Below are 22,750 nucleotides of genomic sequence, written 5' to 3' on the forward strand. Positions count from 1 at the left end.
CGGCATTAGATGCCAAGTGGATGGACGAAGACATGTTATCCGATCATCCACAGCTTTTGGATGTTTACAAGGAAGCTTTTCAGTTGAGGTCAACTGAATAGAAGCCGAGGGGATGTCACCACAATGTAAATATCCTAAGTCAAAGTACAGTTGACCATTTATTTGATCATAATTAAAGAGTTTTATATGTGTTAATTATGGTCAAAGAGTCATTTTAATGGTCAAAGGATTGACTATGGTCAAAGATACTTGACTCTAGTCAAGTAAACCTGACTTCGGTCAAGGAGACTTGGTTTATTACCAAGAGGGTTAACTGCGGTTAACCAGAGAACTACAGAGCTGACTACGGTCAGAGAGTGTTGACTTCGGTCAACAAGACTTGGCATGCGCCAAGAGGGTTAACCCCGGTTAACCAAGATGTGCCAACTTCGGTTGGAGAGACTTGGCTATAATTAAGGTGCCTCGACCCTTGGTCAAAGCTCCTTAATTATAATCAAGAGTGTTGACTCCGGTCAACCAGAGAATAAATATAAATTTTTATATTTGTTAGATGTGCACATGTGTTCAGTGGGGATGCCCACCGTGACTAGAATTAGTCCACAATGTGTTATTTGCATGCAAAGCGCTAACAATTAATGGGTGCCATGGTGGTGCGCTTTAATTAATTGTTGCAGGTACTAGGAAGAATTATTTTTCCTAAGCGCTACGGGAGCCTGACAAGCATCTAGGAGGCGGTTCGTGTGACCAAGTGCTTTGAAGACTCCAGAATGGCCCTTAGTGGCATGTAATAGGACTTAGTCTAGATTTTAGACAAGTGGCATGTTGCCAATTTGAAATGAGCTTGAAGCTCTTGTAATAAAGGGGATTTTTCACGTTTTGAAAGGAGAGAGCGAGAGTACCAGACAGCTCTACGCTGAACGTTTGTAACAGATTCTCTTCAAGTAATAAAATACCTTCGGGGGGGTCCAGCCCGACATGTTGTCCTGGGCCCTATTGTCTTTGTAGAGAGAGGGAGAGAGGGAGAGTGGAAAAGAAGTGTACTTGCTGGTTATTACGAAGGAAGTTACATTCGCAATTATTGCTGTCTCTCAGAAGAGCGAGATGGGTTTCAAAGAGCGTGTGAGATTCCGTCTGGTTTTACGTTGAAAACTGTGACTCCCTTTCAAGGCTTGAAAACTGTGACTCCCTTTAAGCCTTGGTAGAGCAGAAAGTACAGAAAGATTTTTGTCCTTATAGATGTGATTTTTGCAGAAAACTCAGATCAGTCCATGACTGATTTGATACACATGTGCATACACGCACTCAGGGGTTGCTTCCACTGGCAGTTGAAGGCTAGCCAGTAGAAAAATCAGATATTCAGACTGCAAATGTTGACGCACAGCAACCTTGGATACTCCTGATCAGGTCCAAGATCATCCTATCACCCATGCGGATGCGCAGGAGGTTGTTAGAGAAGAGAGGGCTGCTTCACAGGAAGCTAGAGCAAGCTTCAGGAGGGACAAATGGAGCAAGCTTTGTTGATTCATTTTGGATGATTTCACTGAAGAATACAGAAGAACCAAGCGATTTTGGGGATACTCAAGACAATGAGCATTGGATGAGGGCCATGCAGGTAGAATTGGTTTCTATCATGAAGAACAATACATGGGAGCTGGTGGATTTGCCCATACGGAAGAAAGATATTAGGACAACGTGGGTGTACAAGATTAAAAGATCCAATGGTATAATTGACAGGTACAAGGTAAAGGTTGGTTGCCAAGGGCTATCTCAGTAGAACGGGATAGATTATGTTTAAACTTTGCCCCCACAATTGCTCGACCAAGGAATGCATGAACTACCAATAAAGAAACAAATGCCTATTGTGATAGTCACTATCCCAATCTAAATCAATGAAAGCAAGCAAGTCGGAGTCATCCCCCCTGGCATAGAACAGACAAAGAGGCTAAGTACCCTGCAAATATCTGAAAACATGTTTTATAGCACACCATTGTGTGTGTTTGGGCTGTGCATATACCTGCTCAACTGGGGCATATTGAACTGATATCTGGGCGGGTAATGCTAAGGCATCCAACAGCCGGACTGTATACAACAGCATTAAAAGGTTTACCTGCATCTTGCATGGACAGCCTCAACCTTGGCTCCATGGGAGGTGAAACAGGCTTGCAGTCCTGAAAATTGAGCCTTTGTAACTGTCCCTGAATGTATTTTGACTGTTTGAGCACAATGCCTTCATTTGTTTGCATAAACTGAATGCCCAAATAATAGTGTAATAAGCCCATATCAGACATCTCAAATGAAGCTTCAAGATTCTTCTTAAATTCTGAAATTTTCTCTTCTTTTGTGCTTGTGAGCAGCATATCATCCACATACGAGATGATAATCAGCAAATCCTTTTTGTCTTTCTTGACATAAGGGTACTCATAGTCGGACTATTCTCTAGTAGACCCCGATTAGTAAAAAATGTAAGAATTTTTTCATATTGTTTCAGCCTATAAAGCGCCTTGTGGAGTTTGCATACTTTATGTCCCTGACAAGGCACCTGCAAACAAAAGCTGGCTCACATACACCATGTCCCCATAAAGAAGGCTGTTTTTCTATCCAGCTGATGTACTGTCCAACCAAAATGAGCAGCCAATGAAACAACTCACTTGATAGTAGTAATCCACTATGGCAACTTATCTTGTGAAGCTGAGTACACAGCAGATTTCACAATTACAATTGAATGCATATAGCTCAACAAAGTGACTGCAGGTCTTCGTGGTGGTTTGCAGCCATCTACTCCCATACTCATTGACAATCAGAGTGCTATTGAGGTGGCATGGAATTCTGTGTTTCATACACGCACGGAACACATTGGAATCCATTATGATTATCTCAGAGATAGGTTACATGCAAGAGAGAGCAGTTTGATCTACTATCCTACACATCAAAACATTGCAGATCCTTTCACCACCGTCAAAGTGCTATTGTGGTGGCGCGGAGTTCTGTTTCATGCACGCACAAATTAAATTGAGATCCATTATCATTATGTCAGAGAGACATGCAAGAGAGATCATTTTGATCTACGATTCTACACATCAGAATGTTGCAGATCTTTTCACCAAGGCCTCTCCAGAAAGTTTGAAGCATTATGCAAAGCTTTTGGGCTTACTTTTCCATTGGGTGATTGAGATCAGTCCTTGTACACCAAGACATTGTCACTGCAGAGGGTGTTGGAGATATTGTAATATTTAAGGCAATGGCTAATGTATTAGTTAGTTAGAAGGGTTGGGGGAAGTTTTTCCTTCTAAGGTGTTCCCCCTAACCATAGTTAATGGTTGAGTTAGTAGTACGGTCCATTTGACTCACCCCAGGGTTTTAGGGTTTTGTCATGTTGACAGCCCTCTTGTGCTTCATTCTTGCAATCTCATTCAGTTGAGCTCCGCATTTTTGAGCTCCCACCATCTCCAAACTCTTGCAAGTCAAACTATTGAGCAATTCATTCATCAAGATAGTATTGACATAGAGAATGTGCATAGCCCATAAAACGCCATAGGATATAAAAGTAAACAAAATGAAAATCCATGCAAATGCAGACAATAACATGAGGTCAGTAACCAATGAACAATCTGGAAAGACATTTCTAAATCTTCCCTTTCCCTATTGTTCCTAGTAGACTCTTGTATCAAGTGCCCTTACGGAAAGATGAAACTATGAAAGCCATATTCCATTTTCTATCTTAGTTTTAAACTATGAAAGTTTTGTAGTCCTTGTACTAACCTGCAAAAGATAGCCCCTACGTGAATGCCAAGCCATGAGGCATCAATGGATGATTGAAGAAAAACATTATAATTGTGACACCACATGGATTTTTCTAAGCATTAAATTACTGCATGTATTACCTTTAACCGCATAGCTTCGTTTAGACAAGACTCGAGCAGCATACAATTGCAGCACCTTTTGCAGAATTGCCACAAGCCCAGGTTTGTCCCCATCCTCCTTGGCCTGCAAAGAAATGAGTCTCCATCAGTTCACCATTTTAAAAATCATTAAAAAATAGAAACAGATCATTCCTATTTAGAGAGCACCTCTACCTCACTTAAATGCAGGAGTCACTAAATGCATGTGAAATAAATCCTGACAAAAAATATGTATAGCTGAAGTAGCAATATCACATGCATAAGAGATGAGACTGAAAAAATACAATGAGTCCATCTAGGGCTAAAAACATCGAATGTCGAGACAAGTACCTCAAACTCTAGTAAATGATAAATGAGCTCTAGGAGATACATATCAAAAGTATTGCAAAGCACATACAAAAAACGCACCAATGGCAGCGGGGTGGCCGACAAGTTACTCCTAACCATACTAACTTAGCTATGTCTAATATCTTAGTGATATCTGAACATCCCCTCCCCCCGCCCCTCTCAAAAAACTAAAAACTAAAAACTAAAACTAAAACAGAAAAAGAAAAAGAGAGATGGTGACACACTTGCCTTAGTCCAAGGACTCTCGAACTTTACAGATTATTCCTTCATGGGTCCTTTGGTGAAGACATCAGCAACATTGTCCACACAGTGACGACAGACAAGCTCTACCTTCTTGCAATCAGCCTCTTCAAAATGAAGCAATAATGCACTTTGATATGCTTGGTGAGTCAATGAAAGACCAAATCCAGCTATCACACATGATGTGTGGTGAGTAAATTATTGGCCATAGTAGCTATATGAATCCAACTATCACAAATGATGGGCAGCTAGCCCATGCCTATGTAGTTTGGTGGCCGAGATAATCTAAAAATCATTGAAGTCAAATGCCCTATACCCAACCTCCAACAAAGAAATAGAAATGGTGGCTAGTTCTTAGTCATCCAAGAAAACAAAGGCTCTATTGGAGTGGACTCTGGAGGTCATGATCACACAAGTCTGAGACCATGTAGAGCAACATAAGAATGGAGAGGAGACCCATGACATGTTATGGCTGACCTAAAACCCCAGATGAGACCCATATGTAGGCCACGTTGCAAGCAGACTAAATGATGGCATAGTCCCAACACCATTGTGACACAACAAATGCTTAAATCATCAGAGGCATGACACTTGTCGTGCAAAATAACAGTGAGCCCATCCCCTCCCTATTCATTATTCTACGATAAAGAGTTTGAACATGCCAAAATACAAACGCAATATGATAGCAAGACTAAAACATGACAAATTATTATGCTAGTTGTAGAACTCTCACCTATTTGGGTTTTAACAGAACTAATATCACTTTATCCTTAACTTTTATTACAATTGCATGAGAATAGAATATGTCCAACTCATTCATTTGACATGAGAATAGAATAGGTCCATCTAATATCACTTGGCTACACAAATCGACGTCCTTAGGTAAGCATGTGACACATGAATCAGTCTGTTTCATTTAAAGGTATTTCCTGCTCATAATTGAGCTGTAGACAGATGTCCTCACACGTAACTATTAATATCATTACACCTCAATGAGATGGACTTTTTGAAAATCTTGGTTACACATCAGTGATGTATTTGAGCTTGATCAGCCTTCTTCTTTCTGCATGTCCTCTCATAATGTCTCATTTTCCTGCACTTGTCACACGTGCCCTTTTTATCCGTTTTGCTTCCACTACTTCAACTTTGAGCATCATGGATGGCATTTGCATCCTTCCACCAGCTCTTCCTCTGTAAAAGGTAACTTAGTTTAACGCATTCATGAGGATCTCGTCTTTGCCTATCCCACATCCTTAGGCTAACAAAACTGGGTTGATTTCCTTCCCTTTAGCTACAATGATGTTTCGGTTTGCTAAGTTTTTCAAGTCCAACGTGGAGCCACAGCACACAGCATGCCCAGCAAGCTTGGATCACTCCCATTTGACTCGCCCATACTTTGATTCGTGTGATCTTCTTGATGGAGCATACAAATCATCTCTTGCATGTGGCCATAGCAAAACTTTCCATCATGATAGACCTACATGTAGGATCCTTTTACGTAGTAGAACTCAAAGGGGATGCATCAGTCAGTTGGCCTGGAGAGGCCACAGGTCATGATGTTCTCACACATGATCTAGGGAAGAGGTGCATCCCCATATGCTACCATACTCGCACAGCTCACAGCGAAACATCTATACACTCACACCTCGTTTGAGATCATCACATATCTTGATCAAGTTCAACAGCATGACCTTGGGGATCCCTTTCATTATCCATGCAGCTCGTAGCCAAGAAGGGTGGGCAATGTTGGATAGTTTCATCCACATGCTATGCCTATTCATCACATAACTCCAGATTACTAGTCCCTAGATACTCCCTTCTTGAGCAGATTCATCAGGTCATCAAAGGCGACTTATTGCAGATGTACATTCATTGGACAAGGATAGCCCCAAAATAGCCACATGCTAGGAGAATGACCTTCTACAAAGAGCTTGTCCTAAGGGTCGTTTCATCCAGATGTCAGGCTACCTCCTCATAAAGTATGAATAGCCATTTGTCAGTTCAGAACCTCACTCATGGCTTTCAAATACAAGTCCACCTCTCCATGAAGTACGAATAGCAATTTGTCAGTTCAGAACCTCACTCATAGCTTTCAAATAGAGGCCGCGTGCCAGATCACTACCACACAACATCACAAAGACCTAAGACTGTGCACCGCATCCACCGTGATATGTACGGTGGAGACTAAGGAGCATATACACATGAAATGCCCACAACACTACCAGATGTTTACTTATGCATAACTAGACATTAGTCGGGTCCTTGACTCATGGGGCCATCGTATTTTAATCTACACTCATGAGGAAAGGCATTTAGAACCTCTCCATGAAGTACGAATACCAATTTGTCAGTTCAGAACCTCACTCATAGCTTTCAAATAGAGGCCGCATGCCAGATCACAACCACACAACATCACAAAGACCTACGACTATGCACCGCATCCACCGTGATATGTACAGTGGAGACTAAGGAGCATATACACATGAAATGCCCACAACACTATGTTTACTTATGCATAACTAGACATTGGTCGGGTCCTTGACTCATGTATCTTACGAGCTTTACATGGGGCCATCGTATTTTAATCTACACTCATGAGGAAAGGCATTTAGTCTGCAAAACGAGGACAGCTCATGTGACCTAGAGGTGGAGAGGGGCAGGTGGTCAAAACCTAGGATCCCAAGAGATGCAAGAATCTGCAAAATCTACCCAACAAGGGAGGTAGAAAATGGGCATTACATGCTCCTAAAATATCAAGCCTATGCACACATAAGAGAAAAAAATAGGGACAGCAGGGACACCGTGCAAACCCAACAAAACAAAAAGTTGGGAAGTTACCTACAGGACGTCTTGGAGCACTAAAGCAAAGTCCTCGGTCTAGCACACAAGCTAGCTAAGCAAGTACTCACAATATGGCAAGTCTTAGAAAAGATTTCTTTCACTGGCTGTAAAAGACCAATATTGGTTAACAGTGGTCACCAGTCCCAACAATCCTAAAGGGTCTCACGGGGCATTCCCCAAGAGATGCTGTCCGCATTGCTCTGCATACACCACTATGTACTAATTGCAACTTCTGGATGCACCAACATTCTAAAGTAGTTGGATAATGTCAAGATGGAAGCATAGATGCCTATCTCACAAAAGTCGAGGACTAGAGACAGTAGCTCATAAATGTTGATGAGATTGTGACAGATCCAGCTGCGTCCAGGCTATTATTGCAAATGCGCTTGCTTTTCGAAAAACCTGACTACAAATCTGCAAATGTCGGGCAAAAATGACAGCAAAGTGTCTGCAGATGCGAGTGCCCGACTAATTGCTCAACACTCAGTCAAATGCACAAATCTGCCCTGCAAAAGTCCATCCACTAATTCAAGGGCAAATTTCTTCTTAAATGTACTTGAACAGGAGTGCCCAATGCACGAGGGCCAATGCACAACAAACTGCCAAAAGCCCCAAATGTGCACAAAAATGGAGGAAATGAGGGAAAGGTCCCTCTAGATAAAATTTTGTTCTAAGTGAGCAGGAAATTAGGCAAAAGCCCCGATTTCAAAGAAAAGCCCCAAATTTTGAGTGACCAGGGCAACAACATAGAAAATGGCAAATGTCTCTAAAAGACCCAAATGTTTGGTGATCCTAAAGTCAACTCTATTGATTGATCTGCAAGGAGAGAGGCTCGATAGAACTGTCAGCACGTTGACACACAGATGAGGCAAGAGATCTCCCCTCCATTTTTGCTGGACTAGGGACAGAGCCGACTAGGGTGACAGTGGCACTTGTCCGGCGGAGAGCTACAACAAGGCGACCATAGAGGACCATATGCTCACAAATTTTCATATGGATGCGACATCATTTTGCATTCTTGCTCAATTTCAACCATGAATGGTGCATAAGTCTAGGGAGTTCACTAAGAAATATGTAAGATAGCATGTGCATTCAACAAAAGGGGTTTTATTTTCTTGGGGAGTTATAGAGACTAGCATACATAAGGGGATTCTTAATATAAAAACTGAAATTTTCTATACAAAAGGAGTACTTTTAGCATCTCAAAATTTAAAAAAGGGGTGTATATAGTCCATTAAAATCTGTAGGTAGGGGCGTTCTTATATACCCCTTCAATATACATGCTAGATGGGATTTTTACATAATCAATGCTTTGGGTATGTAAAGTTTCTAAAAATACTTCTCTATGATTTTGCTTTCTCAAAACATATCTTATTTCAGCATTTTGATGAAGACGAACTTTACCACTCCCTTGATTATATTCTAAAGGTCATAATGCACCCACATTGAGGACCTATGGTCTTTCCATGTGATTTTGTTATGGTTAGAACTTGGATTTTCAAGGACTTCTTCAATGCGTAAATTTGTAAGGACTTCTTCCATGTGCAAACTAGCTTTTCGTCAAAATTTACTTCCTTGATTTATGCTTCTGAAGGATCTTGTCCTAGCCTAAGTAGAGTTCTTTGGTGCATAGAGTACAAACTCTAGAGGATAAATTGGATAAGACTACTAATCGATTTAAATGTCATTACAAACTGCAAATGAAAAAACGATATCCTCTATGCTACACAATCCTATGCAAAATGCTTTTTCTAGGTGAAGACAACTATACGATATGGGTGTTAGATTTTAGAAAGCACGAGGTTACATGAACCCTAAAAACACCGAATTGCTCAAGGCAAAGTCCAGGACTTCCCACATGAGATATCACATATAGCAGATCCAATTCCCTCAACATATGGGTGGCTAGATAAATGTTTGGATTCCTGCCAGCACCAAGTGCAGAGATAGACATGAGAACCAATCCACATTGAAAGAACCTTTACTGCAAACTTTGAAAAGGCAACTTCGATAAACTCTCACAAAATTGATATGGCTCACTCCTATGGGAGATTGTCACCGTTTACAACTCCATATGACCGTAAGAGGATTCCAAGGGCTAGACCACAACTCTAGCCAGTTATGAGATCTTGGTGACGACTACGTATATCGTGACGAGCATGGGCCACGTGTCCACCAGGAGGCCACGTAGAGTCGTTGTTGTTCAAGAAGGGGTTACGTCCAACAGTCATGTATGACCGTCTTGGTCTCAGCCGTTAGGAGCGAGAGATCTTGGCAGTTCAATACTACCGTTGTAAGAGGTTAATATAAGCTGTAATCAGATCTAAAGGAAGGAGCCTTTTGCTCTTGGAATAGCCTTGATTGTCGTGTGTCCTGTAGCACTGTCGTAGGATTGTGACGATATCATCCGTCGACTCTCATACATGAAGTAGAGCTCGCTTCTACACAGTCCTGAGACTAACGAGAGAAGACACGACCGCCTTTGTAGAAACCACGTCGAGGGAGATTGAGCAGCCAATGCATGTGCGATGTGTCGCTATGTGGAGTTCCTTGTTGATATCATCACGTGCGCCAAACACCACAGGATTGCATGGACTTGACCACGTGTGCATGCCAATCAAACGCCTTCATTACAAGGCACTAAGCCCCCCGTGAGGCTTACTGCCAACAATCCCAGCAAACTCAAGAAAAGATCGAATACCAATGTCAAAAAACACCTAAAACATGGTCAAACCTGCCTTAACACCTTCCGTGAACAGGCAATTCTAAAACATGTTCCTGACCTCAGAAGGCCCAATCTTCAAAGAAACAATTATCTGTTACAAGTCCAGCTACCTCACTTGTCGATGGAGTCTCGTCAGCAACATATACTCTCTCTTTTGCTTTCCTAGAGCATTGTCTTCTTCTGCTCCCACGTCGGAATCTTATATGCATCATGGACACTAAGGTTCTTGTGCATAAACCAGAGTCGGGTGGACAACGAGACCATTGAACCTGACTACAGCTACTTCAGCCTTGTCCTTCTTCGTTGGATCCATTCGTTCTTTGAATCAATCCTCTCAACTCCTCGATTCTGCACTCAATACTCTACAGCTGCTCAAACAACAACACGGACGGCAGGATGTCTTTGCTCTGATACCACTATTATATTTTAGAAGCACACAGGTTGCATGAACCCTAAAAACACTCGAATTGCTCAACGGCAAAGTTCACGACTTCCAACACGAGACATCATGTATAGCAGATCGAATTCCCTCTATTCTAACAGATTGCGCCAACTGCAGAGATAGACACGAGAACCAATTTACATAAATGACCTTTATTGTAGACTTTGAAGGGACAACTTCGAGAGACTATCACAAAGTTGATATGGCTCACTCCTACGGGAGATTGTTGCCGCCGTCTACAACTTCATCAGACCTTCCGACTCAGCTGAGAGGATTCTATGGACTAGACCACGACTCTAGCCAGCTATGAGAGCCTTGCAACTACTACATTAGATCATCCGCCGTCGACTCTCATACGTGAAGGAGAGCTCGCTTCTACAAAGTCCCAAGACTAAAGACAGAAGACACGACTGCCTCTCTGCACCGCCTTTGTAGAAACCAGAGCTTGAGCAGCAAATCAATGTGCAATGCTTCGCCATATGGAGTTTCTTGCCGATATTATCACATGCGCCAGCTCTGATCAAACACCATGGGATTGCATGGACCGATTGGTTACAACAACTACGTATGCATGCCAATCAGATTACAAGGTACTCTCAAACCTTACAAAAACCAAGCCGCTTACCGCAAACAATTAGAATATAGCTAACGTATTTAGGCATTCAAAGATGCTAGTATTCAACGAGGTAGATAAAGATAAGCATAAGAAATTTTTGAACACCTTTATACATAGTGTAGAAATATCTGTAAGGTAAAGCTATGAGTGACAGAGGCCAATTTATCATTGAGAGTATAGCCTATCAGTGGTAGATAAAACTTAAAGATAACAACCACATCCTTCAGAGAGAAAGATGAAGCGCTTAAAAACTCTTACCTTGTGACACATGGGATAAGTTTACTTTGGAAAAGACGTTCTATAAACCGACATGGAGTGAAGAAAGGCTAGCTATTTTCAAACTTACATATAAATCAAACTACTGTAAGTTTTAAAGGCTTATTAAAGGTTTAAAGAGAACTATAGTGCATTAAACCCACATAAATTAAAAGAGGCAATCGGTTATCCGAAGTCTAAGATGTTTAGTGGAGAAGCAGAAACGTATACTTGAAGCAACTCTTAAGTCTTGCCTTGTTTTGAGTTTCAAGAGGTCTGGGCCTAAGGATATATTCTTTAGAAGAGACACCTCTCGAAGGTAAAGCTTGACCTTCAGGGCCATTGAAACCTAGGCCATAGGAAAGACCGCTAAGGAAAGATTGTGCTTTAAATATTTTGACAAAGATTATAGAAACTGCAATTGCCCAAGCATTACGCTCTAACAACACTAACCAGGACCTTGCCATGATTAGTAATCTAGGTTTAAGGCCAAGCTGGTTACCAATAGTCTAACCCATAAATGGTTTGTGGCCTAGCCATGAATGGAAATCTAGGTTTAAGGCTAGGCTGGTTACCAGTAGTGTAACCCATAGTAGGTTGTGACGAACGCTATAACTCAGTATCAATGATGACCAAGGGTAAGGGCGCAATCTAACCTAGGGTTTGGAATGTCCTAACGTTGAGATTCAAGCTGGGTTTAGATCAGAGGACAAAGATGATCCAAGCTAGGCTTATACATACAAGCTAAGGGCAAGTATCCAAGGTGTCCAGGAGACCATGACCTGGCCTTCAAGAAAACTACCTTCCACAGTGGTCTAGTCCTCAAGCTCAAGGGTCATTTTCAAACAGTGAACCTATGGCTACGAGGTGAGCCCACTAGCCCAACCCATATGGGTTTGGTTTCTTTGTTTTGTTTGCATCTATCTATGGTTAGATTAGTCCCTGCTAAAATCGTTTTTCCCAGCGATTTGGCCTAAGACTCACCATACCTTTCGCCTTAGCTACATTCCTTCATGCAAGCAAACATTCTTCAAAATGCTTCTAGGACTAGATGTGAACCTTGAAGCTTGCAAAGTCATGTAAAGTTGGACTCAGACAACCTACAGCTTGGAGTACACAAAAAAACTCATGGCTTGGGATAAGATTGAGCACATGGATCTATTATGCAAAAACAAGCCTAGTAGCTTCCTATGCAGTAGAAGAAATCAGGTCCGGATAAAGATTCGACCTGATTATATGTAAATTGCTGAGAACAAGCTTGGGCTTGTCCAAATTAGCCGATTCTAGCAAAGACAAGAACAACAGCCCTAAGTGACGAAATGCTATTTCTGTACCCTAGCCTAAGAAAAATGTTTGTAGCAAGTCTTTGCTACTTTTTTTTTTTTTCAAAGAAAGGAACCTTCTATTAATGCTTGAAAGATTCCATACAAGACAGCAGCCCCGAAGGTGCTGAGTATGGAAAAACCAGAAAAGGCTGAAAGAAAAAAACCGGCCTGTTCCAGAAGGGACTGCCTCATGGAGTGCTATCCTCTAGATGCTCTGACCCTATATCCGGTAGCTTGGGGAGATCTCATCATTTTGAAACGTGTGTCCTCTCTTTGTCAACCAGGCCACCATCCCCTAGGTGTAGTCCCTATGAAGACTCTGCATAAGTGTCATGATCCTGAGGGCTCCCATCTAAATCCTCGCTGTGCTACGACAGCTCCACAGACAGTGCGGGATAGTCTCCAGGAGACCATCGGAGCAATATTGGCACTGCCCCTCCACTCGCATCTGCTCCAACCACGATCTGATGGGCAACCCTCCGTGGGTGGCCAGCCAAAAGTAGGATATCTTCCTCGGCCGTAGACTAGACCATAACCGCGTCCAAAACATCCCCAGGCATTCTTTGGGTCACCCAATGCCTCTCCCTCGAGGGGGTCCACCTCGAGGAGTCCATCTGAAGCCTCCTACCATCCGTGTGGTGTAGGAAAATAAGGGCACCTCATCCACCTGCTCGGCTAGGCCGCCCCTGGAAGGCCCACTCTCCCGGATCCCACTGGACCTCCCTCAAGGGTCTACCCTCCCATAGCCAAAGGCGCCATCTAGGGGCATCCTACTATGAGATACTAGGAGGGTCAATGTGCCACTCCTTCCCCAAACATCCCCCTTTCTGATAATCTGCTAGTGAATCCCATCAAGACTCCCATCCATCTCGATTCTCAGGGTCTCTCTCAGTGAGTGGCTGAAGTAGGCCTCCAAGTCCTACACGGAAGAAACCGGGGTGTGTGCTGTCTCGCTGCATCAACATCCTCAAGGGGACACCAATACAAGAAAACTGCCCCAACCATTTGCTGTCTCTCCATACGCGAAGTCCCTCCCACCAAGACTCAGGAATGGCTAAGTCAATCTCTCTCATCCGCTGCCCTGCCCCTCGCAGATGCACTAGGGTGTCAAGCCTCGCCTCTACCTCCATGGGTAGTCTGCTCCAACGGCCAAAGGACCTGGCCGGACCACTGTCCCACTGTGTCCAACCAATGTGAGTCCACTGTCCGAGCATACGCCCCTCCTGATCTTTGATCTCTAGGTGCCACATAAGGGACTGACGCTCAAACTCCTCTCTGAATCTAGGCGGAGCACGAATGAGACCCCAGTCTCTGTCCAGTCTTTGCTACTAAAAAGTGGGTCTGTGTGAAAAGCAAGCTTTTGTTTTTCTGGTACATGCATGATCATACTTTGAGTAAAGTACATGCAAAAGTATATGCGTGCCTAAGCCTTAGGAAAATTACATGCATGAAAAGTACATGGGCGCCCAAACTTTAGGGAAAAGGACTTGCATGCCAGAAGTTAAGATATGTTTTTCTGACTGTTACGGCATAGGGTGCCTCTTTGTAAAGCATAAGCTAACTATGAATGCCATGACAACCTACAAATCCAACAGCTTGCTGTTCACAGTTAGCCAAAACCAGCACAAAATTCTGTCACAAAGGCCTCTTGCTGTTCAGAATTCATTTGCTCTCAGTCGCAGCCTTTTATAGGACAAGGCATACAAAATGACAAATTATTACATCTTTTTAGGGGGACTACCCAAGGCAGAGTACCTAACACACATGACTCTAGAAAGCCCACTCTTCATCTATCACCTCATGGAGGGATAGACCAGAAACAGCAACAGTGCACGCTTGTTCCTCACGTCCAGAAGGTGTAGCTTCATCGTCTTCACCCTCGCTCTGCTCCGCAACCAGATTGGCATGTTCTTTGGCTTGTACCTTTGCCATCTTCTTGAAGCAACGATCCTCTGGATGGCCAAGCTTCTGACAATAATTACATTTAAGAGGTTTTCCTTTCTTCTTGGGCTTATTCTTGAGAAAGAATGCTTTGTCAGATTCAAAGGAAGATTCTGCTTTCTCTGTAAGCCTACGGTCCTCATCAATGAGATGAGCTACCATATCCTTAAAGCTCATATTGCGGCTGACTCTTAGGACAGCAAGGATCTCATTGTACTTGGAAATGTATCCAATACTTGAGAGAAGTACAGCAACTTGATCATCATCTTCAACAATGGCTCTAGAGAGTGACGTTTAGCATAAGCCCCCATTGGTAGCTTGAGCATAAGACTCCAGTGGCAGCTCTTATGTAGCAATGTTCTAATGGGTAGACACTCTCATCTGTACATCGATAAGCCTCTAGCATAGAGCACCAAACCACCACCACCATGGAGTTATTCAAATCACACAGTTGATGATACACTAGTCATGACTCTAGATGAGCTCAAGATCTATGAGTGGAAAGAGAACCTACTTTCACCATTCATTGCCACACGATATGTAGTAGTTGATGATTTAGACTCAAGCATCAGTGGTTGTGATAGATTGGATGTAGATGTTCCACATCTTAGCATGGATCAGCCCACTGCTTCTGATCATGCACATTTGATGGTAAAGCCCTAGCTCAAGGCACTCTCATTGACATCAGTAGATACTAATTCTTATGATGAACAATATTTCCAAACAAATTCTCTAATTTTTCCCAAACGTCATTTGCAGTCTTATCAAAATCCACATGGTGGATAAGGTTGTCAGCTAAAGCTAGGCCAATGATAGCCATTGCTTTATCATTTTGGTTCTCCCACCAACTGATTCTAGCATCATCACTTTGGGGTTTTGGCTCCTTGCCATTGGTGATATTCCATATGCCTTCTTGCATAAGAAGAAGCCAGAGTTTCGTCTGCCAAGTTGGGAAATTGCTCCCTGAGAATTTCTCGATGAACGAGGAGTTTTTTATGCTATCCATTGGTGGGAAGGTCTTAGCTGTTATTACAGCCAGTGTCTAAATCCCTTACAATGTTTACTCAAATTTTGCAAAAAAAGCTCCAAATTTTACATGCCTGAGGCTTCAATTCTGGGTAAGGAAGTAAAATCAATGTATGTTTGCGAACAATAGATAGTACAAACAGAAAAGCCCCAATTTGTTGCAAAATAGTACCGGTTGTAGCAAGATCTAGACCGCAAGAGTGAACCCACGAACTGAAAGAGCAAATCGTGGGCATGAAGCTGGAGCAGACATTTGATCACGAATAACAGCAGCAGTAAAACGGCCTGACTTCAGCTCGAGCAGTTAGGGCATTGGGGCAGAATGCTGCTGCTGGAGATTGCACAGATCAGGGGCGGAAGGAGGAGAGCTGAGAGGCGGCAGCAGCAATGGGCAGAACTGAAGCGGCCATCAGGAATCTTGGGATAGAGACTGCGGGCAGAACTGGAACAGCCTGCTGGACAGCAACGTGGAGATGGCGACGTGCAAGTCGATGGCCACGGCCAGCTTCATGCTCGCCACGTGACTTTTTATCGCTTATCCAAGACACGTCTCCGGATCTATGCACCTTTCTCTTACAGCTTGACGAGCATTGGACAAGGCTTTACGCAATAGGCCATGCATTCATTGTTGTCGACTACCTCTCTAGCAGTCGATGTCTGAAGTAGTTCGCCTCTGTAGGTGCCAGCAACAATGGTGACATCAGGATTAGAAGCTCATGCAGGGCGTGGCAGAGACATACGGCAATGTTATCGCAAAGACGTGGCAGGAAAATCGTGTAGCATGATGGGCAGAACTAGAAGAATAGCTGGGTGATCTTCACAGAGTAGTGTGCAGTCTTAAAGAAGAACATGGAGCTAAAAATACAAGCTAGGGGCTAAATATTGTTGGAATTTAGGTTGTCAACTCCCCGAATGAGGAGAGCATGGGGGAGGGGGAACATCGGGACTACAGGAAGGCGACGTGGGGAACATAGGGATTACAAAAAGGCCACGTGGATCTCCAACGGGGCAGAGATGAGACAAAATGCAAGGCTGCCACATGGTCAGCACATGGATTGCCATGTGGTTACCATGTACACAAAGAAATCAGGGGCTGCCATATGGACAGTAGTCAGCTGCCATGTGGGTAGCATAAGGGATTGTACCTAGCTTGCAACCAACCTCATTGAAGTAGATCTAGTGAACAGAACTGTACGGAAAAGAGGCGTGGCCAAGAGGATCAGTACAGAACTGATCAGAGAGGATCAAGACCTGGATAGCTGCAAGTTAAGTCTGGAGCAGAGACGATGGCATATGTCTGCAGCAATAGAGGAGATGTGAAGTTGGTGCAGGTGTGCGGGCCTGGAAAGGATCTATAGGAGATGGACATTGGCTGGAGCAGGACCAGGAAAACAGGCGTAGATCTTGGGACTGCCACGCAGCAGTCTTGGGATCATACTGGGCTATTTATAAATAGACACTAGGTTGGCAGTCTGTGGAGCTGGTAGGTCTGCAAAAGTCGACCAGTCTAGGGCACAGCTAGCCCTATGAAAAGGGCCCCCAAAGAGGGCATTCTTTAGTTCATTCTGGAGTTCAGTCTTTGGGCAACTTGGTGCACCTCTGGGAGCAGGACAGCCATCTATGCTAAGGAGAGGCTGATTGCAGCAAAAGAAGATCTCAAGAGTCTTCATCAAGGGTCTGCCTTCACAGCAGCAAAGGAAGATGGTAAAAGGGGAGACTTGCGCTTCACTGTGTGGCTGCCTTTACAGCAGCAAGGAGGTCAAGGATATAGAAGCAAGCACTACCTTACAATAGGCTGTCCCGAGGAGCAACAAGGAGGCCTGTTTGTGGGGCACACATATGAGGCCCACATAAGCTCATCACCCTTGTGCATTGTTCATTTACTGGCTGCACATTTACATAGTACACATCACGGAAGTGAAGTTGGATTTGAATATACCACTGTGTGATTCCTGGGCACTATCTCCCATGTTTAAGCTTCCATTGCATGCGGGAAGCGTTGGCCTAAGAAAGCGACCTGTACCACTCTCTTTTCTAACAAATATCCAGGGCATCTAGAAGACCCGTGTTTCCTAGGAATGTGGAGCCTGGACTTACTGGCCTGAGAGTAGCAACATGATAGAAGGGGTATGGGACACATGACCTGACTTTCAAGCAGACAAGATTCCATGGTGGTCTAGACCTAAGGCTTGGGGGTGGTTCTGAACCTATGACTGAAAGAAGAGCTCAAGGAAAAACCCTAATGGGTTGGGTTGGTTGTTTTGTATTTCTTGCATCTATTAAAGGTTAGATTAGTCGTAATTTCTAACTCAAGGGATAACCCAGATGGTAGGACATAATCTCGAGACCAAAACTTAACTGATCCTGAAACCCCTCAGAAAGTATTCAAAGAGAAAATCCTTCCTAGCATTGTTACCTCGATATATAAAGCAGTAGAGCTGAAACATGAAGATAGTACAGTTATATATACCTTGCCTTAGTCATATGGCAGCCTAGATTTGTTTCAGATGACTTAGTACAGAGCAAGGTAGATTTTTTTCGCATAACTTATTACAGAAACGAAAGAAAGAAGGTTTATTTGTTGGGATATCTCAAGGTGTATGCCCCAGGCACACCTTGGGTTCTATGTGTGTGTGCTAGAGGCACAGTTAGGTGCCCATAAGCACTGTTAGGTGGTGGTAGATGCCACATAGGCTGATTGAGAGATTCTAGGCGCTGATTGAAGAGATGATTGTGGAGCTTGGTGGCTCATGTAGAGGTGCCTACATATGGACCTCACCCTTCTTCATTCGATAAGCATTCTCTTGTTTTGTGTTCAGCTCCATGCTTTCCTTTCACTTCTCCAACATGGTATCAGAGCACTATGATCCTCCTTGAGCCCATTTATGCCATGTCATCATCTTCTTCCCCACCTTCACCTTCGTCTCCATTTTGCCCCTTTCTGCCCAACCACTTGGAGGGCTGAATTCTCCTCCTACAGGCGACCTCTTCTAGAGTCCTTCTGGCTGGGGAGATCCTTCGTATAGACGACCTTCCACATGCAAGGAACTAGAGAATGATCTTCGCTGCTGGTTGCCATTCCCCGAATTTTGTCGAAGCTCTTTCACGTATTCTCCTTTTCTGCTCCACCTCTTTCTAATTCCTTTAAGGGAAAGCTTTCCCATACTTTGGACTATCATGTATCCAAGTTTGAGCAGCAATGGTTGTATATTCGAAGAGAGCAGAGCCGAAAACCAGTCGACATTGATGACGTTCCAGCCAGCAACGCCGCGCGACATTACGCCTGACCTCTGCACTAGAGATTCACCCATATGTGAGCTTTCATTTGAGCTAGAAAGCCCTCTTTTCTTTGCTTTGAAGAGGGAGATCCAAGCTCTCTAAGATCAGGCCTAGGTTTTGGACAGTTTTGACAATATTATGAATTTGGTGCTACATTAGATGCTACTTTGGCATTTCTGATATTTTAAAGTGTTGAATAGCATCAGTACAATTGTGGCTACAACTTTCTTTCAGGTTTCTATACCTGGATTTGCTTGGAATACTTTCATTTAGCCGCCTCTATGAAGCATGCAAGTTGAAGTATCATTTCCACTATGATTTTTATTATGGAATTTGGTTACAAGTCTTTTCTACACCAAATGCTTATACTTTGAAGCTTTTCAGTTTTTTCTAGCCTTGTAAGAGAGTAGACACTACCCATTTTGGGTTAGACCCTCTCATGGCTACCTTCTTGCATATTGATAAGTTTGATGGTAAAGGCTTTCACGCATGGCAAATGAAAATTAAGTTGCATTGATGAGGTAAAACCTCTGGGGGCTTGTCAAACCTGCTTCAACTTCTTCTTCAACAGCCTCTAATGCTGGAGAATCCTCAGCTCCTACACGCCCGGCATGAGATCCTGCTAAAGAGGAGAAAGCCTATGGCATTATTGCTCTTGGCTTAGGAGATGACTATATCCATCACATTTCTGATATGGAGTCTCCTTCTGAAGCTTGGCAAAAGCTTGATATTCTTTTTGGTGCTAGCTCTCACATCACTTAAGATCGCTTTCTTTGAATTGAAGATGGCTAATGGCACTCCCTCGGCTGCCCATGTCAATCAATCACATGCGGAGTCTCATGACTCAACTTGCTTCTATCAACTCTCCAATCACTACGGATGATGCAATGGCAATATTGCTCAAAAGTATGCCTGAAGATTATGATCATGTTGTCACCACATTGAAAAATCTTCCTAATCCTACTCTTGAAGGTCTTATTACTGCCCTTCAAGAAGAAGAAAGGCACAAGGAACTCCGGAGAGGCAATGACACAGCCTATGCCATAAAAACTCAAATGGGCAAGTTTCCATCTTGCAAACATATCTTGCAAACATTGTGGGAAGACCAATCACCTCTCAAAAGATTGCTTCAAGATCAATCCTTGCAAATATTGTGGCAAAAACAATCACCATGAAAAGTTTTGTAAGGCTAAAAAGGAAGCAACTATAAAACCAGAAACTGCCAATTTACTTTCGGTTGATGTGCCTCCACAAAATGAGGCCTCCTATGATGATTATGCTTTTTGAACCAGCTCCACATATGCTCCATATCTCTCTTTTATGTTGAGTCAAGGTACTCTGCCTGGATAGTCCTCCAAAATGAATGGAATGAACTATTGTGTTCTTTGTAAACACCTCTAGTCACCACATGATGTAGGCCATGTGTATGTGTTTAGCTCCATGGTACCTCCTGCAGACATTGTGTGCATGTACATGCAGGGGAGATAACCATTGGGGGGATCTTATGTATCCCTTTGTTTGACATCACACCCTCGGGAACCCTTGCTAGCATGAGATTTTAGCCATAGATTTATCCTTGACCACCATGAGATGGCTTGAGACACTATGTGACTAGATGTATCCTTGACATAGCCTGAGGCATTCCCTTGAGGGGGGGTTTGTTGGGATATCTCAAGGTGTATGCCCCAGGTACACCTTGTGTTCTATGTGTGTGTGCTAGAGGCACAGTTAGGTGCCCATAAGCACTGTTAGGTGGTGGTAGATGCCACATAGGCTGATTGAGAGATTCTAGGAGCTGATTGAAGAGATGATTGTGGAGCTTGGTGGCTCATGTAGAGGTGCCTACATATGGACCTCACCCTTCTTCATTCGATAAGCATTCTCTTGTTTTGTGTTCAGCTCCATGCTTTCCTTTCACTTCTCCAACATTATTAAGTCTTGGAAAGACTGAAGGGCCTATGAGACTGAAAGAACCCGATACAACCAGCTGAAAGGCCTCTAAGCGGGCCTCTACACCCATGACGAATACAAAAAAGAGCCATAATCATAACGATACAAAGCAAGGTAGAATCAATGGCAGCCACAAAGGAGCCCTGGGGGATGGTAGAGCACACATCATTCCCTCAATAATCTTTTAGCTAATAAATTAAAGCTGCCAAAGAGTTCAAGTATGCATAAGACCTTGATTGTATGGTATTACCCCCTTACATGCTATGTAGTCACTATGTATCACTAAATTACTTTTCACACAAGATTGATAGCATCAGATAATAGAATCATCAACTGGATCATTCAGTCAGATAATCCACGTCACCCGTAGGTTTTCAGTGGTGCATCATAGTGTTGTCTAGTGATACTACAAGCCTAGAAACAAGTAGACTTCACAAACTAAAATGTACAACAAGAGAGACATAACCATCTTATATGTTTGAATATTGTCTCAGGATTTCACTCTAATGATGTAAAACTTATTCAAGGCACTGGAAAAAATGTACTTCCCCTTTAATTAAGTATTGTCAATGTTCAGAAGCAACCCATCTTTGCAAATTGAAATATAGAATCCACACCAGAATAGACGAGAGCATTCTGGCAACTGTTAAGGGACAGTACAGTATAGACTGCACTTGACACCCTTCAGAAAACTAGATATGGCACCTTTGTAAACAACCTAATTCGCACTGACCCAGAAGCACGCATATGTATCAATGAGGCTAATTGTTCTACAGCATTGACTGAATTCATAAAGAAATCCCTCATATTAGAAACAAAAGGATATGAGACAAAATGCAATTTGAATTATAAACAACTAGTACAATGTGAATGGTCCTTTTGCTTGAACACCCAAACAGGCACATCTCAGAAAGGCACCACTCACTTTGCAAACTCAAAACCGAAAAATCAACATGATCCATTTGAACATGAAAGCATGAAACTGCATTGGTAAAACTCTCACTTGTCGCATTTGTGCACTGACTTCTGAAAGGAAGCTCTCATCCAGATGACCTTCTTCCTCCCGCTTCTCTAGCTCCTGAGCAAAATAAGCACATGCTAAGGAGACAAACTTGAGATATAGAACTGGTATTCTCTTCTATGGCAAGGTTGGGCCTTGCACAAAGCATATTCTCTGGCTGATAATCTTAAAATCAAGGCTTTTTCCATGCCTCTCATTTTCTTAATGCATAATGCTAGAATAACGGCGGCTAAGTTCCTGCTAGCAGGAGTCTGGAGATGGCTCACATGTGTCACATATGCCATGCTATTCAAATCCACTATTATCAGATGCTCCAGGAATAAAATACCTGCCTCATGTACAAGATACCATTTGGATCACGTGGAGGCCACAAAATCTCTTCATCTGGCAGTGTTATAGGCTTCAAGATGGACTTCAAAATGTCTGTTGATGAGTCTATCTTTTCCTGAAAAGGCATTCTGCTATAAACATAAGCATCAACAAGCCACAGGTAATTGTTCTTTGGGAGCTCCTGCATAGTATTCATTTCCTGACCTAATGATGACATTATGTATTTAATTAGGCTGTGCCTCAAGATTGAAAGATTTATGTAATTAAGCTGTAAAAAATTAGGTGTGAAGACTTATACCTTTGTCTTACGCACAAGGCGTTCTACTACAACCATTATTGAAGATGCAAGCTCCTCATAGTCTTTCTGCAAATTTTCAGGGAAACAAACACTCGTGAAATAGATTACAGATAAGATGTTTAGACATCTTGCGCAAACACTGCATACAAAATTAAAAGACCAATTATCTGACAGCTTTTGTGGTCGATTCACTCACCTTTTGTAGTAACTTCAC

At 42.9% G+C, this 22,750-nt stretch overlaps 1 protein-coding gene across 1 annotated transcript in view; it reads right to left on the bottom strand.

The window, feature by feature from the left end:
- LOC147899178 (uncharacterized) overlaps positions 1–22,750 on the bottom strand; it is a 121,928-nt gene that overhangs the window by 40,482 nt on the left and 58,696 nt on the right. Inside the window, exons 5-8 of the mRNA XM_087378573.1 lie at positions 22,537–22,602; positions 22,237–22,353; positions 21,891–21,965; positions 3,882–3,984 (exon numbers count right to left, since the gene is read on the bottom strand). Of these exons, the coding sequence (XP_087234699.1) occupies positions 3,882–3,984; positions 21,891–21,965; positions 22,237–22,353; positions 22,537–22,602 (361 nt within the window). The remainder of the gene's footprint in view (positions 1–3,881; positions 3,985–21,890; positions 21,966–22,236; positions 22,354–22,536; positions 22,603–22,750) is intronic.

The sequence above is a fragment of the Dipteris shenzhenensis genome, chromosome 8, assembly GCF_047967505.1.
Source record: "Dipteris shenzhenensis isolate YYH24624 ecotype China chromosome 8, Dip_SZ_1.0, whole genome shotgun sequence".
In the NCBI taxonomy this organism is placed as follows: Eukaryota; Viridiplantae; Streptophyta; class Polypodiopsida; order Gleicheniales; family Dipteridaceae; genus Dipteris; species Dipteris shenzhenensis.